The 16,188-nt window shown below is 36.9% G+C and overlaps 1 protein-coding gene across 8 annotated transcripts in view; it reads left to right on the plus strand.

The window, feature by feature from the left end:
- Positions 1–810: 810 nt before the first annotated feature.
- Positions 811–16,188, plus strand: part of GRIA2 (glutamate ionotropic receptor AMPA type subunit 2) — a 143,031-nt gene continuing 127,653 nt past the window's right edge. For 6 of the 8 annotated variants that reach the window (XR_011501975.1, XM_014844113.3, XM_070504965.1 and 3 more), the window contains exons 1-2: positions 940–1,482; positions 2,018–2,158. Coding sequence is in view for 7 of the 8 variants with exons in the window: in XM_014844113.3 (XP_014699599.3) it covers positions 1,395–1,482; positions 2,018–2,158 (229 nt within the window). In the remaining variant the exon portion in view is untranslated. Of the gene's footprint in view, positions 1,483–2,017; positions 2,159–16,188 lie in introns of all 8 variants that reach the window. The other 2 variants (XM_070504963.1, XM_070504962.1) reach the window with 2 other exon arrangements.

The raw sequence follows: 16,188 nt of genomic DNA on the forward strand, positions 1-16,188 counted from the left end.
CTTTGGGCAGTGCTTTTTCAAAACTCACGGCAAAAACGCGATGGAGTATCCGATTTCTGACTAAGTCTCTGGGAAAGATTCTGCAGCTCAGTGGCCTTTCTAGACTTGCTTCATCTTCTAATTTCTTTCTCCTACAAAGCTTTCCCTGAAACGAAGGCTTCTGCTTTCAATCCGTATGAAAGGCTTCTAAGGAGCCAAGTCCACATGTCTCTACTACGGGAGGGAGTCTGCAGTGAAGCCTGCGAGAGAGACCCGCACAGAGCTGGCTCGGCAAGTTGACATCACAGGCCAATGGAACACATTTAAAGATGGGATTTCCATGCAAAGTATTTCAAAGATTCAATCTCGATCTTTTCCTTTGCAGCTTTAGCCTTAAAAGATAGCATTTTGGGTTTTTCCTGGATCCTGGCTACATCACATTTAGCTAAAGTTCACACTTTTGGAACATTCTTCCATGGGTATTTTGTTTGCTTGTTTGTTTTTTGGCTGGGTTGGGTGCGATGGATAGCAGCGTTTCTGTATAGCTAGGTGGGTTTTCACAGGCTATAGAAGATAAAAATCAAAATTACTTTTAACGTAAAACAGCAGGGTCTGGTGAGAGAATGCTTCACTGCCAACAACAATTAGCCATTCCGCTTCTCCTGCATAGCAGCCGGAAATCAGCTTTGCTGCATTTGGTCCAGGCTGGAGCATCTCGGTGGCAGCTGTAGCGGCGGCACAGAGGTAGCGCCAGGCTGGGAGCGGGGCGCTGTCCCCGGTGCTGAAAGGCAGAAGGGCTCAGTGGGCGCGACAGCTCGCGAGACCCGAGGTCTCGCCGAGGGATAGCCGCTGCCCGACTCTGAGCTGCTCTTTCCCAACGCCGCGCACGCGACGCAACCCCGGCAGAACCCGGTGCGGGGTGCGGGGCTGGGGAGGGGTGGACGCGCGCGCCTGCCGCCTGCTGCGAGTCGCGCACGCGCGCCCGGGGCTGCCTGCCCCTCTCTGTGACTTGCGTGTGTATGTGTGTGTGTGTGTGCGCGCGCGCGCGCGTGTGTGAGAAAGAGGGGAGAGAGGGAGAGGAGAGCGCGAGAGAGGGTGAGTGTGTGTGAGTGCATGGGAAGGTGCTGAATATTCCAAGACACTGAGACCACAGCGGCAGCTCCGCTGAAAACTGCATCCAGCCAGTCCTCCGGACTTCGGGAGCAGGGACAGGGCGCAGGGCATCAGCAGCCACCAGCAGGACCTGGGAAATAGGAATTCTTCTGCCTCCACTTCAGGTTTTTAGCAGCTTGGTGCTAAATTGCTGTCTCAAAATGCAGAGGATCTAATTTGCTGAGAAAAACGGCCAAAGAAGGAAGGGGAAGAAAAGGAAAAAAAAATAAGGGTGTTTTGTGGATGCTCTACTTTTCTTGGAAATGCAAAAGATTATGCATATATCTGTCCTCCTTTCTCCTGTTTTATGGGGACTGATTTTTGGTGTCTCTTCTAACAGCATACAGATAGGTAGGTACCCTTTGTGCTCTGCTTTTGAATTGTGCATAATTTGGTGGTAATCTTTGTTCATAGTGGTCAAATTAATTCATGTCATGTAGACTTATGTCATACCTTGACTGCATTCCAGATTTAAACTGCCTAGAATATACATGTTTTTCTTAGGATGAGGCAAAAGGAAAATACTATGTCTTTGATACAATAGAGGAAAAGATCTCCTCATTTCTGACCCCCCCCCCCATTTATTAATTCTGCTTTAACAACATTTTCCCGTTGGTTCAGATTCTGTAGGGGTCTGAATGCAACGCTTGTGATTACGAGAAAGGAGAACGTGTCTGGCCACCTGCCTTGCCCTCAGACTCATCTGTGTCTTGACCCCTTGGCTACCATTGGGATGTTCGACCCCCCGCGGTCCGAGTCTGTTGATGTGTTTATTCGGCAAATTAGCGTGAATGCAAGACTCCAGGGCTGTTGGGCGCTAGCGGGCTGTCCTCTTTTCTCTCCCGGCAGTGACACTGTTCTCCTGCTTGGTGTTTGTTCTTTGCAGGGGGGCTGTTTCCCAGGGGCGCCGATCAGGAATACAGTGCATTTCGGGTAGGGATGGTTCAGTTTTCCACTTCGGAGTTCAGACTGACACCCCACATCGACAATTTGGAGGTAGCAAACAGCTTCGCAGTCACCAATGCTTGTAAGTAATGAATATTCATGCCTTTCGGGTGCCGCACGCGGAAAGCCAGCGAGTGTGAGTGCCGGGTGGTGTGTGTTTCTGTGTGTCGGTGTGTGGGTGTGAGTGACTGCACACGCGCGTGCGTGTGACGGCGTAGGGAGAAAGTGGCTGCAATCTCTGGGACCCCCGCTGGCTGAGGGGTGGCGAGCGAAGGCATTGAGGAGTGTGCGCACTAGGGAGGTGGGGGGCAGGTTGGAGCTGGGGGCGCTTCGTTAGGTTCAGGGAGTTCTCGCTTATCTTGAGTGCTTCAAGAGAAGCCCTCCCACCCCCATTCTTTCCACCTTGCGTGCCTGGTGACACCCTGCGCACAGAGAACACGCTGTTCCCCAGGGCGCATGGTCGGGCTGTTGGTTAGATCCCACGGGGAACTGCCGGAGCCCGGCTGTCTGCCCCGGCAGCTGCAGACCTCGCCTGCGGCCCCGGGTTTAGATCTGCGGGCTCAGCACAGACTCACTCTACGACCCCGAGAGCCATGTATTCTCCGTCTCGATGGGACAAGTTGTTAAAATGGTTCTGGAGTTGGGCTCCGCGGGGCTGTTACATAACGCCCACACGAGGGGCGCGGCGCGGCGAGGAGCGAGGCTGACGCAGGCCGGGGCTGGCTGGGCGGAGGGGCGGCGGGCGGGCGCTGTCCGTTTCTCGTTGCTCCGTGGAACCTCAGCCGAAGTTGAAGGGGGCGATTGAGCCCCGAGCGCCGCTGTCAGCTCGCCGGCCGGCGCGCTTTGTTCTCAGGTAGCGGGGCTCCAGCCAAGGCAGCGAGAGGAAAAGGACCCGAAAGCAATTGGATCGGGCCGAGTTTGAAAATCTGAAGAAGTCACTGATCAGCCATTTTAGTCTTTGCAGTTATCCATATTAGCCCTCTCACCCTGCGCAGTGTTCCGGGACACGCGATGAAGCTCTGTGAAGGCTTCAGACAAAGTCATAGAATCCAAGCAATTGAAGACTCTGAAAGGGTCCCCGGAAAGGCTCGCCCGCTCTTGTCCCGGCGCTCCCACCACGCGCCGGCGTGGGCAGTGCAGCCCGCCCCCCCCACCCCCAGTGCCTTCCTGCCCTCTTCCCGGCAGCTGCCATCATTTCCTGCCGGCTGGGTTGGGGTGGTTCTTTCCTGCCTTGATGTTCTCAGTTTTTAATTTCGTAGTTAACAATTTTGGGGGCAGGGGGGGATTTGCAGATGGCTCATCTCCCACTTTGACTACAGTGTAAAGGAGCTAGCGGAAAATTACCACAGAAAATGCCCAACTGCAGGGTTCCCAGATTAGACAGACAACTGGTTGCCATCCCACTTCCCCATATTAAGCCTTAATCATATATTGGATGGGTTAGCTTGATCATAATATCAGGAACATCATCAACTCGTGTTGAAACTACTGTCACCCGGATGAGTGAAGTAAAGAAACAGTTTTCTTTGGTAGAACAGGGGCTGTATCCTGGTCGTATTAGATGCCTAGAATTCCATTGTTTATATAGGTTTTTAAGAAGGTTTCAGTGTTACATGTTTTCTTCAAATGTTGGATACTAAGTCAGAAAAGAAACGGGTAGGGGGCGTGGAGAGAGAGAGAGAGAGATCCTTAAAGTGGATTTGCAGCTTTAAAGAAATCTCCATAAAAGAGTATAAGATACGCTGGAAAATTTTAGTACATATATATACGTACAAAGAAACCGCTGTCGTTTCATTTTTGAAGGCTTTTCTGCTTGACCTATTTGCCTACTGGATTTATTCATTTAATTTGATATCAAGTTTCCAATTTTTCCCTGAATTATGAGTTGGACATACAACTGTGCTAAGTATCTAATTGTATACTAGTGTGCAAATGCTCTGAAAAGTAATGAACCTAAGCCAAGACTATGGTTATTGGAACTATGTAGACTTTAAAAATGGGGTGAAAGTAACTCACAGCTATACGTTTTGAAAATGGTTGATCATTGAGGAGTTCACTCACTGGTGAAAATGAGAGGGTCTGACTGAGAAAATAACAGATATGTTCACTGAACAAAATGAATATTCCTTGATTCCAACAAATGTTGAATGACTGTGTTGGTGGCTTTGTAAAGATCAAAGATTATGGTTAGTTTAGGTTTGCTAACTAGTTTAGATCCTTGGTCTCAATGCTTTTGAATAGATTTATTTTTTCATAAAATAAAATGTACGTATATTAAACACATATATAACTCCATGAATTTTTACAGGATGAATATATCTATGTGATGAGCACATTAAAAAAAACCCACAATTTAATTCGTCCACAGTTCTGAGAAACTGGGAAAATCAAATCTTCATTTTGCACAGATTTTTTGTTTTTCTCAGAAAATGAAGGTGAAATAAAAATGTACGTATTTCCAGATCCCAAAATTACTCCTTCGTGGATTATTATTCTGGGACACTAAAACAAATTATGCTGAGGAACTGAATGCATTTTCAGTTTTCCATCACGGGCATTCAAAATCATGGCATTTGTTATAAGTAATCTTACTGATTGCTAAAGAGAACTAGTGAGGCACTGCTAAGAAGAGAGACTCCTTGGGTAGAATTTTCTGGAGTTGACATTGACTCATTGACTGGGCAAATCACTTAACATCTTTGTGTCTCAGTTTCTTCATTCCTTTAGGAATTTCACGATCTAGAGATGGTAAAATGAGGTGGAGTGTTTTTATCCCTCTTCATTTTTCCTTTTTTTTTTTGCCACGGGCAATAGAAAATATAAAATTAGTTTTAACTCTTTCCAGACAGAGAGAGAGGAGCTGCTTACGTAAACTACAATCAGAAAGTCAACAGTCAAAAAATGGATGGAAATCTCTAATATCAAATGCCAAGATGAATCTTGATGATTTGAGTCCTGCTCAAGGTTTTTCTCCAATGCTTAGCCTTTGTTTTCTTGCCTTTTCATTCAAAGGAGTCTATGATTCTTTCCTATATGAAGTGGAAGCAGCAGCATCAAATATATTGAGGGCTAAAACGAAAACGCTCCCATTTCTTCCAGAAATTTAAGGAATTCTACACTTTAAATCTATTATTAAAATATGTCTCTTCAATCAATGTTCATAGAGTAGCTTATTCTTCCTCCTAAACCACAAAAATCCCATAGGGTTAAATTTATATATGAAGAAAGTGGAGTTTTATACCTTAATGATATAATTTCAAAATAGAAAAGATATTAGTTTACTAATTTAATTTTATTTCTGAGATAAAGAAACTTATCTGGAAATGCCGAGATTGACATTGATTTAAGGATCCAGCAAGATCCATGAATGGGTTAAGGTTATGCAAACGAAGTAAAATCGTTATCTTCTGAACTGGGTAAAATGAGTGTGCATTGCACTGAACTCCCACATCCTTCTCTTTCACAGTCACAGTGGGTAATGAAAGTACCTATTTGTTCCCATTTGTTTCCATGGGTACCTGAGGAAATAAAGACAGATTTCCAATTTCTTTCTCTCTCTCTCTCTCCCTCCCGCTTTTTTTCCCTTACCCTCCCACTTTCCTTTCCTCTTCTCTTTCTTCTTAGCTAGAGATAATGTTAAGGTTTTTTCTTTTCTTTTTTTTTCTGAAGGCCATTCAAACACAAGCTTTCAATATCAGAAAATAGAAACCCTAAAACCAGAAAAAAAAAAAAATGGTTAGCATCTGATGTGTTCAACAGTTGAAACCAGTGATGGGCCTCAAGGATTCCTTCCTCCCTGCCCCCTCCTTTCCTTTTTCAAACCTCCCTCCTTTCCTTCCTTCCTTCCCTCCTTCCTCTGTCCCTTCTACCTTCCCTTCCTTCAATATTTATTGAGTGCCTTTCTAGTTGTCAGAGAATATATGAATGCTTTTTTCACAGTAATTCATGTTTTGGGTAATCTTTTCCCTCTATGATCTTTTGAATAGTTTTCAAAGCCTTGTAGGCCTTGACACCAACTTGTAGGTCGGTGTGCACCGACCACTGTGGTGCTCTCTAAGAACTTCAGTATGAGAATGTGAAGATATTCTAATAGTTCTTATACCAAAGGAATTTATTACAGGAACTCAATTTTTGTGAAAATAATAAATTTGACATTCCATATGTGCATACACCACATATTGTATATAGTTTCACAAAATCAATCAGCGGATTTTAGGAAAATACTAAATATTTTTACATTCCAAAAATTTTAATAAATGTTAATGTTGTGCTTTAATAAACTTTAATTTTTAAAATAAAACTGTCTAAACAGGCTATAAACATGAATATTTGATCTAGTAGGTTTTCAGAATTAAAAATATTCAATATTAAATTTCCTTTTCAAAATTTTTGTATTTCTTTTTATGAATGACTTTAACAAATAGCTATTAGTCTATTTAAAAATAATTTAATAATTTTATATTTCAATTCCATAAAAAATAATGAAAATATTCAATTTAAAGAAACAGCAGATAAAAATCTACTTTTTCTCTAAGCCAGCAGATGGAGATGTTGGAGAAAATATTGTTCTTTCATAAAACTGTTGCGCACACTGAATACCTTTTGAAACATTGTAAACAAATTTATTTAGAGAAATTGAAAAAATATAAACATCTACTTTGAAAAAATTCACAAAATTACTGTTTGAAAAATAACTCCCAGTGCTTTTTAAAAAAAGACAAGTTTCGATTTTGTTTTTTAGATTGTCTTAAATATCCTTGTAAACTTGATTCATAAAGACGTTTAGAAAAGCACTGATTGTAAATGCTCTCGGAAGAGAGAGAATTCTGAAATTATATTTTTTTAGCTTTTTAACCTTGATTCTCCAGATACCATTTTTAAGGTGTATTTCTTATCATTGAATTTTAGTTATTAATTATTGAAATTGTTTATCTGTGTTCATAAAATTAATTGATATTTGCTAAACCTTTATTACACTTTATATGAATGCAATTCCATGTGTGTATGTGTATATATGTACACACATATGTGTAAGTATATAATATGTACAGTTAGAGTTATAATTATAGATTGCAAGTAGATATAGATTGGCTGAGCTATTGTATTTTGCCATTTTTGTTGAGATAATTGCTAAAACCTGGAGTTACTTACTTCAAGATATACAAACATTTCATAAAACCAGAATCAACTTGAATGCTGTTAAGCAATGATAGGAATTCATGGTGTGAAGAAAACCATGAACACATGCACCAGAATTCCATACCTTACAACCTGGTGATATTAACATTCGGTTACATTCAATTGGAGGTTACACAGAAATAAATAGCTCTTTATGTGTAAGAGTACTTTGCTTGTCATTGGATTTTTGCACATTTTTATACTTCACTTATCTTGGGAGAATTTCAAGAAAATAATACGTTGTGCTAAACAGAAATCAAAGAATGGCATTGGTTGAAATGTTCTGTTTTAGGAAAAGAGAATAAAATAAAAATTACTGTAAATAAAAATTACCGTATGAAACTATAGGGGCTTAATATTAATAAGAATGTGTTGGGATGCTATCCCTTTTTGAGGTCTTGCAGGCGTTAACCTGGTGACTCAAGAGGCATGGAGCATTTCTGCTCCACATGAAACCTTTAAAGTCGTAGGGTCATTACACTGTAACATTACGACAGTACAATGCTGATTCATGCCCAGTCTCACATCGTCTCCTGCTCTCTTCCAATGACACTTTACAAACTTTCAAACTTTCTGGATCCCCCAAAATTTTACAGAAGGCTGAAAAAGAGCAGTTGTTTCCTAATTGTTCCAGCATGTTGTTGCTATATAACTGAGTTTTCAAAGAGTATGCGTTATTTTCCCCACTTCTTTCCCTCTTCCTGCTTCTTCTTCGCCACTTTAATTTTTTTCAGTTTTTATTTTTAAATTATTTATTTTTATTCTTAAATATTTTTTATTGGAATATAGTTGACATACAAGATTGTATTAGTTTCAGGTGAACAACATAGTCATCAGCCTCAGGAGACTAGTAACCGTCGGTCACCATGCAAAGTTCTTACAATATTGTTGACTGTATTTCCTACGCTGTACGTTACATCCCCGCGACTTACTTATTTTATGACTGGAAGTTAGTACCTCTTAATTTTCTTCACTCCTTCTCCCTTTTTAAAAAAAGTCAATAGAAGTACTGAGTCTGTAAAGCAAATGCTGTTACAGGAAATAAAATCTAGACTGAAATAGAGAACTATCTTTTTTTTTTTTTAAGTGAGCAGAAAATACATTACACAGAGCTAAAATCTGGCATTAGATTTAAATATTTTATTGGGATGTTAATGACCACTGGGTAAATTATATTTCCGTTGTTTCTTAAACTAGATTCTATTGGAGATTCCTCAGATAGGATGAACATGCTAGCTCTTTTATTATGGCAATTTTCAGTCAAAATTTCTGAGATTTTTTCTAATGATCTGAATAACTAGTTGCCAGACCTCTCACATGACTATGGCTTTTCACTGCAAAAGGAAAATTAATTGTTGAATTCAAAGTGAAAATTTCGAAATCACCCACGATTTTAAACTTTTCAAACATCAATCAAAGTGGATTTTACTAATTTGGATGAAAAATGAATGTGGTTCTCACAGCGGTGTTGATTAGCAGTCTAACACCTATTATTTTTTGGCACTATTCAATTTAAAGTATTTTGTCAGTTTCGATAATTTTATAGAATGAAAACATTTTAGAATTAAGTTGGAGAATGAAAATGTTACCTTCTTGAAGGCAGGATCATGCTATTATTATTTTTCTATGTTTCACAAACCCTAATCCACTTCCTAGTGCATTGAAACACTTAATGCTTATTTATCTCTTAAACACATTTAATATTATAGAAAATTTTCTTATTATAGAATTACACTTTTTAGAGTCAGAATTTTGCTTTTGCTCTACAGTTGGATTTCAAAAGAAACAATTAACTTAGTACCTGCCTCAAATTCTAGTTAGATAAAGGTGTAATATATTTTTCATTTTCACCTACAAGCTAGATATAATCAAAGCTATTTTATTCCTAAAGCTACATTGCTATATGTTAAAATTATTTGCTGAAAATATGTACAATAGACATTTTCAAGAAGATTTATAAATGCTGTTAGGATGATGCAAAAGCCATGTTGCACGTGGTTGAAATACAAGACTCCATTATTAGAACCCCTTTGGTGATGAGAGTGCCCAGCTTCCATTTCTGTTTTGGATTTTCCACAAGATGAGACTGTACACATTCCTTCAATGGCCACAAAATTGTTTTAGTCCCACCCCAAGAATATTATATACTACAGTTTTCTGTGTTAATTCATTTAGTGCAAATTTTAAAAAAAGTATTGAATTACAAATTTTTTTTTCTTTTAGAAGATATCTTTGAATGAGAAGTTCATGGTCACTGTTTCTTATCATGGCTCAATTGCTCTAATATTTGCACATATGTGTGTGACTTTTTATATGCATGCCTCTTTTTTTTCTTTTTTTGGTACCAGCAGTCTATCTTTAGGACTTGTTTTCCAATAATGTAGCTTTTGCCTATTTTCATTCTATTGATAATTTGCTTCAGCAAAAAACCCCTTCAACTCCTTATTATAGAGTCTCATTTTTCATACATAAATTAACATATTATTGAAAAAATTCATCCAGAATGCTTATTGCTAATTTCTAGTTTAAGGTTGAAAATAGGTTTAAAATTTAGAGTCTTGACATGTATAAATGCCTTTGACTGAGTAGAACAAATAGGTTTGGGAGATATAGGTGTCATTATAGAAGGAGAATTTATGGATAGGTAGTTTTTTAGTTTGTTTTAATTTTCATATCTCTTTATATTTGCCAAACAATTGACATATATACTCCTCATAGTTTTATTATTTGGATTGTTATTCAGAATTTGACTTTATAATTTTATATGTTTTATTTATGGATATGTCATGTTAATGTGTACTTTTTTTCTGAATTATTTCAGTATTTAAAATATGAGCACAAACTGGGTTGAATTGAGAAATGTCTAAATTTTTGTTTGTCTAAAGTGCTTTATAAATAGGGCATCATATTTCTATGGAGATTATTTATCCATCATGTAAAATTAATTTCCAACTATAAATACTATGGTGTTAATATGGTCTTCTGATACTTTTGCTCTGAATTTTGGTGAACCTCAGGTACCCCTTCAATGCAAATATTTTTAGTCTAATCTTTCTAAATATCCAGTTATATTGATGGAAATGATAGAAATATGTTTATGTAAACTGAGTATACTCTATGCTTATTATTAAAATATGGTAAAGTATTACCTGATTCTTTATCCCTATAACAGAATATGGGCTTAGTCAATCATTTCTAACTTCAGCCTAAATTTAATTAAAACTCGTTACATAATTTGATATAAGAAAAGGTTTTCTCAGTCCATAAACCTTTTGCAGCTGACATTGTTTTGCATTAAAATACTATTCTGTTCAGATTTAGTATTCACTTCACAATTTCCTGAGCATTAGTATTCAGTCTATTGCAGTAAGAGTATGTTAACAATTTGATTATGTATTTTTTTAAATTTCTTATGCAACAGTAAAAGAATAGAACGAGCATTTTGAAATAAATTTTTTCAGGCCAAAGGGAAAAAAAATATTTCTTTTTCTTTACTGCAGATTGAAATTGTCAGATTTCTTAAAGTGTGGGAAGAGGCGGTGGACAAGCAGGACAGACTCCACGAGGCAGCGTTAACTTGGTATACTAGGCAGGGCAGTAGGAATTTGGAACCGGGAGTTCTTTTTTTTTCTTTTTCTTTTCATTTAAGCTTCTCTTTGACTTGATGATTGCTTAGTTTGCATGTCTGTGGTCAGTCTTCTTCACCTCTAGCAATGAGCTACTATAAAACAGTGAATTCTTATTGTAATACTTCCTTTGACAAGTAGAAACTGTTAACTACTTCCAGAGGGAGACAAGAAGGAAAAAAGGCATTATGCATCCTTCTTGGGCCAAAACACCAATTTTAGGCACTTTATTATCCTGGGCTGGTAAAAAAGTCATCCTCGACAATTATGAGGTGAAATCTTGACTGAAAAGTTTTGCAAAACATTGTAGATAAAAATATGTAATATAAAACATACATTGGACTTTTAATTTACGAGGGGCATGTTCTGTCATAATAAACTTTATCTCCTGCTTGGGGTACCTGAGATGTGTAGCAGCTCACCAACAGCTTGACAAATGCTGACAAGCTTCATCAGGAGAACACAGAAAAATTTGTCTTTTATGTTTATGTTACCTAGTGATGATATATTCTATTTCTTTAACATCTAAATACTATTTTTAACAATCTTAGATATATTTAAAGATATATTAGGATGTCTCAGAAGAATATTTAACAAAAGTAATGATAATTCTAGAGCAATATGTAATTTTTTTGTCATAAAGTTAATTAAAAAATTATTACAGGACAATTTGGGACTGGAATGCAGGACACAGTGAGTAGTTTCAATCTGAAGATTGAGGATTATAAAGCGTAGGGTGATCAGTTTGGTCAATATATTTGGAAATGTCAGATACATCTTAGTGGTACTAATTTGGGACATTTTAAATGTATTCCTCAAGGGCTTAATGGAAATTATTTATTGTGAATTACAGATATTTAAAGGGACTATCAGATTTCAATGATCTAGCTAATACAGAAATAGCTTCTACAATTATAGAGCGGGAGGAGTACTTCCCTTTTACAAAAAAAGCCTCTCTCCTTATCTCCAGCCTTTGGCAAAGAAAATTCTGGAAGTGATGATCTCTAGGGGTGGTAGGAAAGGTGTGTGTTATGCTAGTTTTTCTTGAAAGATACATTTCAACTTAAATCATGATTGTTTTTCTTTATTCATGTCTTATCTTGTTTGTGAGGAATTGAAAAATTTCAATCTTGTTGCAGTTTATGTGTGAAATGGAGATAATGAGCTTTATAATTCCCAAGCACTTTCACAATTTATAGCTTTATTTGTTTTACCTCTTTTTTAGCTTTTACTAGTTTACAGTGTTATTATTAATTTACATATGGAGAAGAAATTTTAGGAACAAAGGCAACAATTCAGAGGGAATATCAAGGAGCTACATAGTTTTAGTTCTTTGATGGGAAGGACCATAAAGCTTCATCTTCATATCTCAGAACACAGACAAATCAAGGATTATCATCTTAATGATGAAATACATGTGTTTTATCTATGAAAATAAAGAACTTTTTGATTCTTTGCAGTTTGCAGCCCTGATACCCTGGGAGACAGAAAAGCGTTGGTTAAGAGTCAGAACTTGGAACTGAATTCTAGTCCTACTCTTAGATGTGTGACATTGGACAAGTTGTTTAATCTAGCTAAGTCTCAGTTTCCACCTTTGTAAAAGGGAATCATACATTATAGGATTATTTTGAAGATATACAATAGGCATAAAACACCATGTATAGTGTTTGGCCTAAGTGCACGGAAATGAGTGAACTTTTATCATTACTTTCTGTGTTAAGATCTTTGAATAGTTTTGATAAGCACTTGCTATGAGAGGCAGAGGACAAAGAAAAACGCATTTCCATTTTCTTGTTGGGATCTTTTTCTACTGTTTGTATACCATGGCAGGACATATGCTATTTGGTGACCAAGAAGAGACTAACAAAATAAAACACATAGGCTACTTAAAGTTGCATTTATGCACTAAAATATGAGAATGATTTTTAAAAGCTGAGATGCTGAAACTTGAGTAGTGGTACATTGTTCCTTTTGTTGAATATCACTTACATTTAGGATGTTGAACAATTTGGAACCCTTTTATCCCTGGTAGATCTTTCAAGCACATAATTAAGATATCTCAACACATTGTCTAACTGTGCATATTACAGATTCCTAATGTTGTATTTCACTTAATTAAATTGTATTTATTTAAATGAAAAGCAGTCAAGAGAACACAGGCTTTGGAATCAGGCAAATATGAGTTGGAATATGAGTAATAACTTTATGATACAAGGTATTTTTTTTTCTCTTTGTAAGATGAGACTATTTCCTCATCATGCCTGATAATATTATTGGGGTTTAAATGAGAAAATAAATGCCTTAAGGAGTTTCTCATAAATGATCCAAATATTCCCTTCTTCCCTGTACCTCAGCCCTTTGCTGTGAACTAAACAGGATGCTCAGAGCGATGGAGGAGAAAAAACTGGAAATTCTTGCCTTCGAGAGCTTATATATTTGATAGCTTTATATTTATGTATAACTTTTATCTTTTCAAAACACTTTTATATCTGTTTAGTCTTCACTCTAGTGCTGTAAAGTTTATAGGATAGATGAAATTACTGTTATACCCATTTCTAGATGAGAAAACAGAAACTTAAGTGATTTGTTCTAAGCTACTGTAAATTTGTGGAGGAGCTCTCGCCTAGAAAACCAGTCTGCGGCTTCCTGGGCTTGTGTCTTTTCCCAAGCTCTTGTGGCAATGCAGCTAGTATATTAAAATAAGCAGACGTGGTTTGTAATTATGGCTCCAACATTTACTAGTTTTGTGGCTTTGTCTATATCAGTTAAACTTTCTAACCCTGTTTCCTCCCCTGAAAAATGAGAGTCATTACAATAGCTGCCTCCTAATGTAATTGTTAGATTTAAATGATAAGAGTTGCTCAATATAATATAGTGATTAATATTGCTAATTTCAGTGATTCCAATGCTTCTGAGTGCATATTAGACACATTATACTTAACGTCCTGCTTTTAGATGTATGGAAGAGAAGGGAGCTAAGGAGAACTGACATAGCTCGCCATGAAATTTTCCAGTAAGTTTCTTTAATACAGCCATTCAAGCTAATACTAGAGACTAGGCTTTTGTTTTATCATTTTAAAAAAACTGGTAAATATGCACATTTTACAAGGATTTTAGTGTGTTCTTCACCCACAAACCCTCTCCCTAAAATCCAACAGATAAACAGTAAGAACTGAAAATCACATACAAGTTAAAAAGATGTAGATTCTACCTAGCATTAAGTGTGAATATCTGATCCTGTTCCATTACTACTTCCACCATTAATATATCTAAGCAAATAAAAATGATGGTAGATATTTCCCATGAATAGGGTGACAGTAAACATGGGACAGATTCACTGTGACTTCTCTGTGATCAGTTGTCTGTATCTTGCTGGCAGTTGGTTGACCCGTTGACATCTTCACAAGTTTGCAGAATAGACTCCTGTGTGTGGAATAACTGAGGCAAAAGGTGTTTGCATTTGAAATGTTACTAAATATTCAAAAAAGGTATATCAATTTACAGTCCTACTTACAGTGTATGAGTGTGCCTGTTTCCACCTACTTTCACTAGTAGTGTACAATATTAAACTTTTTAAAGCTTTGCCATTGGTATTTCACTACTTAAATTTACAGTGTTTTGATGTGAAAGGTTTCTTAACACATTATTTGCATTTCTGTGTGTGTGTGTGTGTGTGTCTGTGTGCACGCTCACACACCTATTCATAGCTTTGCCAGTGTTCTATTGGGTTGTGGGTCTGTTTATTACTTATCCGTACATACATTGAGGTAACACACACTTTGATGTGTGTTGCAGCTATTTTACTCAGATTTTTGCTTTCCTTTTAACCTGTTCTTGATTTTTTAAAATTATGACTTCAGTTCGTAAATTTGAAGAATACATGTGTTCTTAAATTTTATTTAGTCAAATTTAGAAATTGTTTATATTATTGCTCTAGGATTTTTGTGCCTTACTCAGAAAGATTTTTCTCACTCAAGGTTATTTAAAGAAAAAACCCCTGCTCATCCCTGTATTTAATATCCATCCTAGTTTGCTTTCATGATTCAGAATGAATCCTTGATTCATCTGGATTTGTTTGGGATAAATACTAAAGTAGGGCTGCAGCTTTATTTTTTCCTTCCTAAGGTTAGCCAATTGTTACAACATATGTGAAAAAAAATTCTTTTATTCCTCATTGATTTGAAAGGCCATTAGAATTTCTTCTTGAGTAGATAGTTCCTCAGGAAGATAAAAACAAACAGGGAATTTACCCAGAAAATGAAATAAGCAAGATTAAAATTCTATTATAGGCAAAGGCACGTGAAGTTATACAGGATGCTTGTTTCCTGAGCTGGGCTCTTATAAATTGTGCTTTTGTGTCACTGGGCTCTCAGATCAATAAAAGAGGATGTCAGATTTTGAACATTAACTGAGCCCAGAGGGATAAATAAAGGATTTTGTTATACTTTTTGGCTTGTGTCACAGCACTAATATCACTTAAATGCACTGCGTTTTGTGTATTTCTTAACCTATACCAAGGTTTAAGTAATGGGTTATGATTACCACTTGGTTTTTGAATATCACTTTGAACATAGTTCAGTGTAACAATCCATATGTGTTCACAAATAGAGTATTAAATCTAAAAACCACAATCCATGTGCAATAAAGGAAGCTAAAGGAATTCAGGTACTCACGGTTTTATTAACTAATATATAGCTTCATCCTCAATTCGTCTTAAAAACTTATGTGTTCTCTCTAAAGCCAAATATCAAGCTATTTACATTATAAATCAGATTTAAGCTGAAATTCTAAAAAAAATGCTAAAATGTTACTTGTATCAATAAATACTTTCAGTTTGCTTTATGGTGAATAACATGCACTGTGTATTTTTGGCCAAACATCAGGGCAATTTATAAATCTTCAACCACTGCATTTTGTGGTACTCTGAACTTAATGCGGCCCTGGAGTTCGTTTGCTAACACATTCCTTTTCTGTAATCATTAAAATGGAAATATTTTAACTTTCAAGGTGGTGATTTTATAAAATGTATTTTATTAAATTTCTTCAAGACTCTAGTCATCTATGTTTTAATATATCTTTTGATGAATAGAAAAACTTTACCTGGGTGAAAATAAAAAATTTACATCGGCTGAACTGCAGTGTTAATAATTTTTCATGCTAACATTTTTTAAAGAATAAAATATTTTGCAAATATTGGCTTAGTCTTGTTTCTTACTGAACTCATAAAGACAGAAGAAAATGAGTAAGAAAAAGCCATTTGATGCCGCTCTACGAAAGATGCATGATGGACTGCTAACGGGTGTACATA

The sequence above is a fragment of the Equus asinus genome, chromosome 3 (assembly GCF_041296235.1).
Source record: "Equus asinus isolate D_3611 breed Donkey chromosome 3, EquAss-T2T_v2, whole genome shotgun sequence".
In the NCBI taxonomy this organism is placed as follows: Eukaryota; Metazoa; Chordata; class Mammalia; order Perissodactyla; family Equidae; genus Equus; species Equus asinus.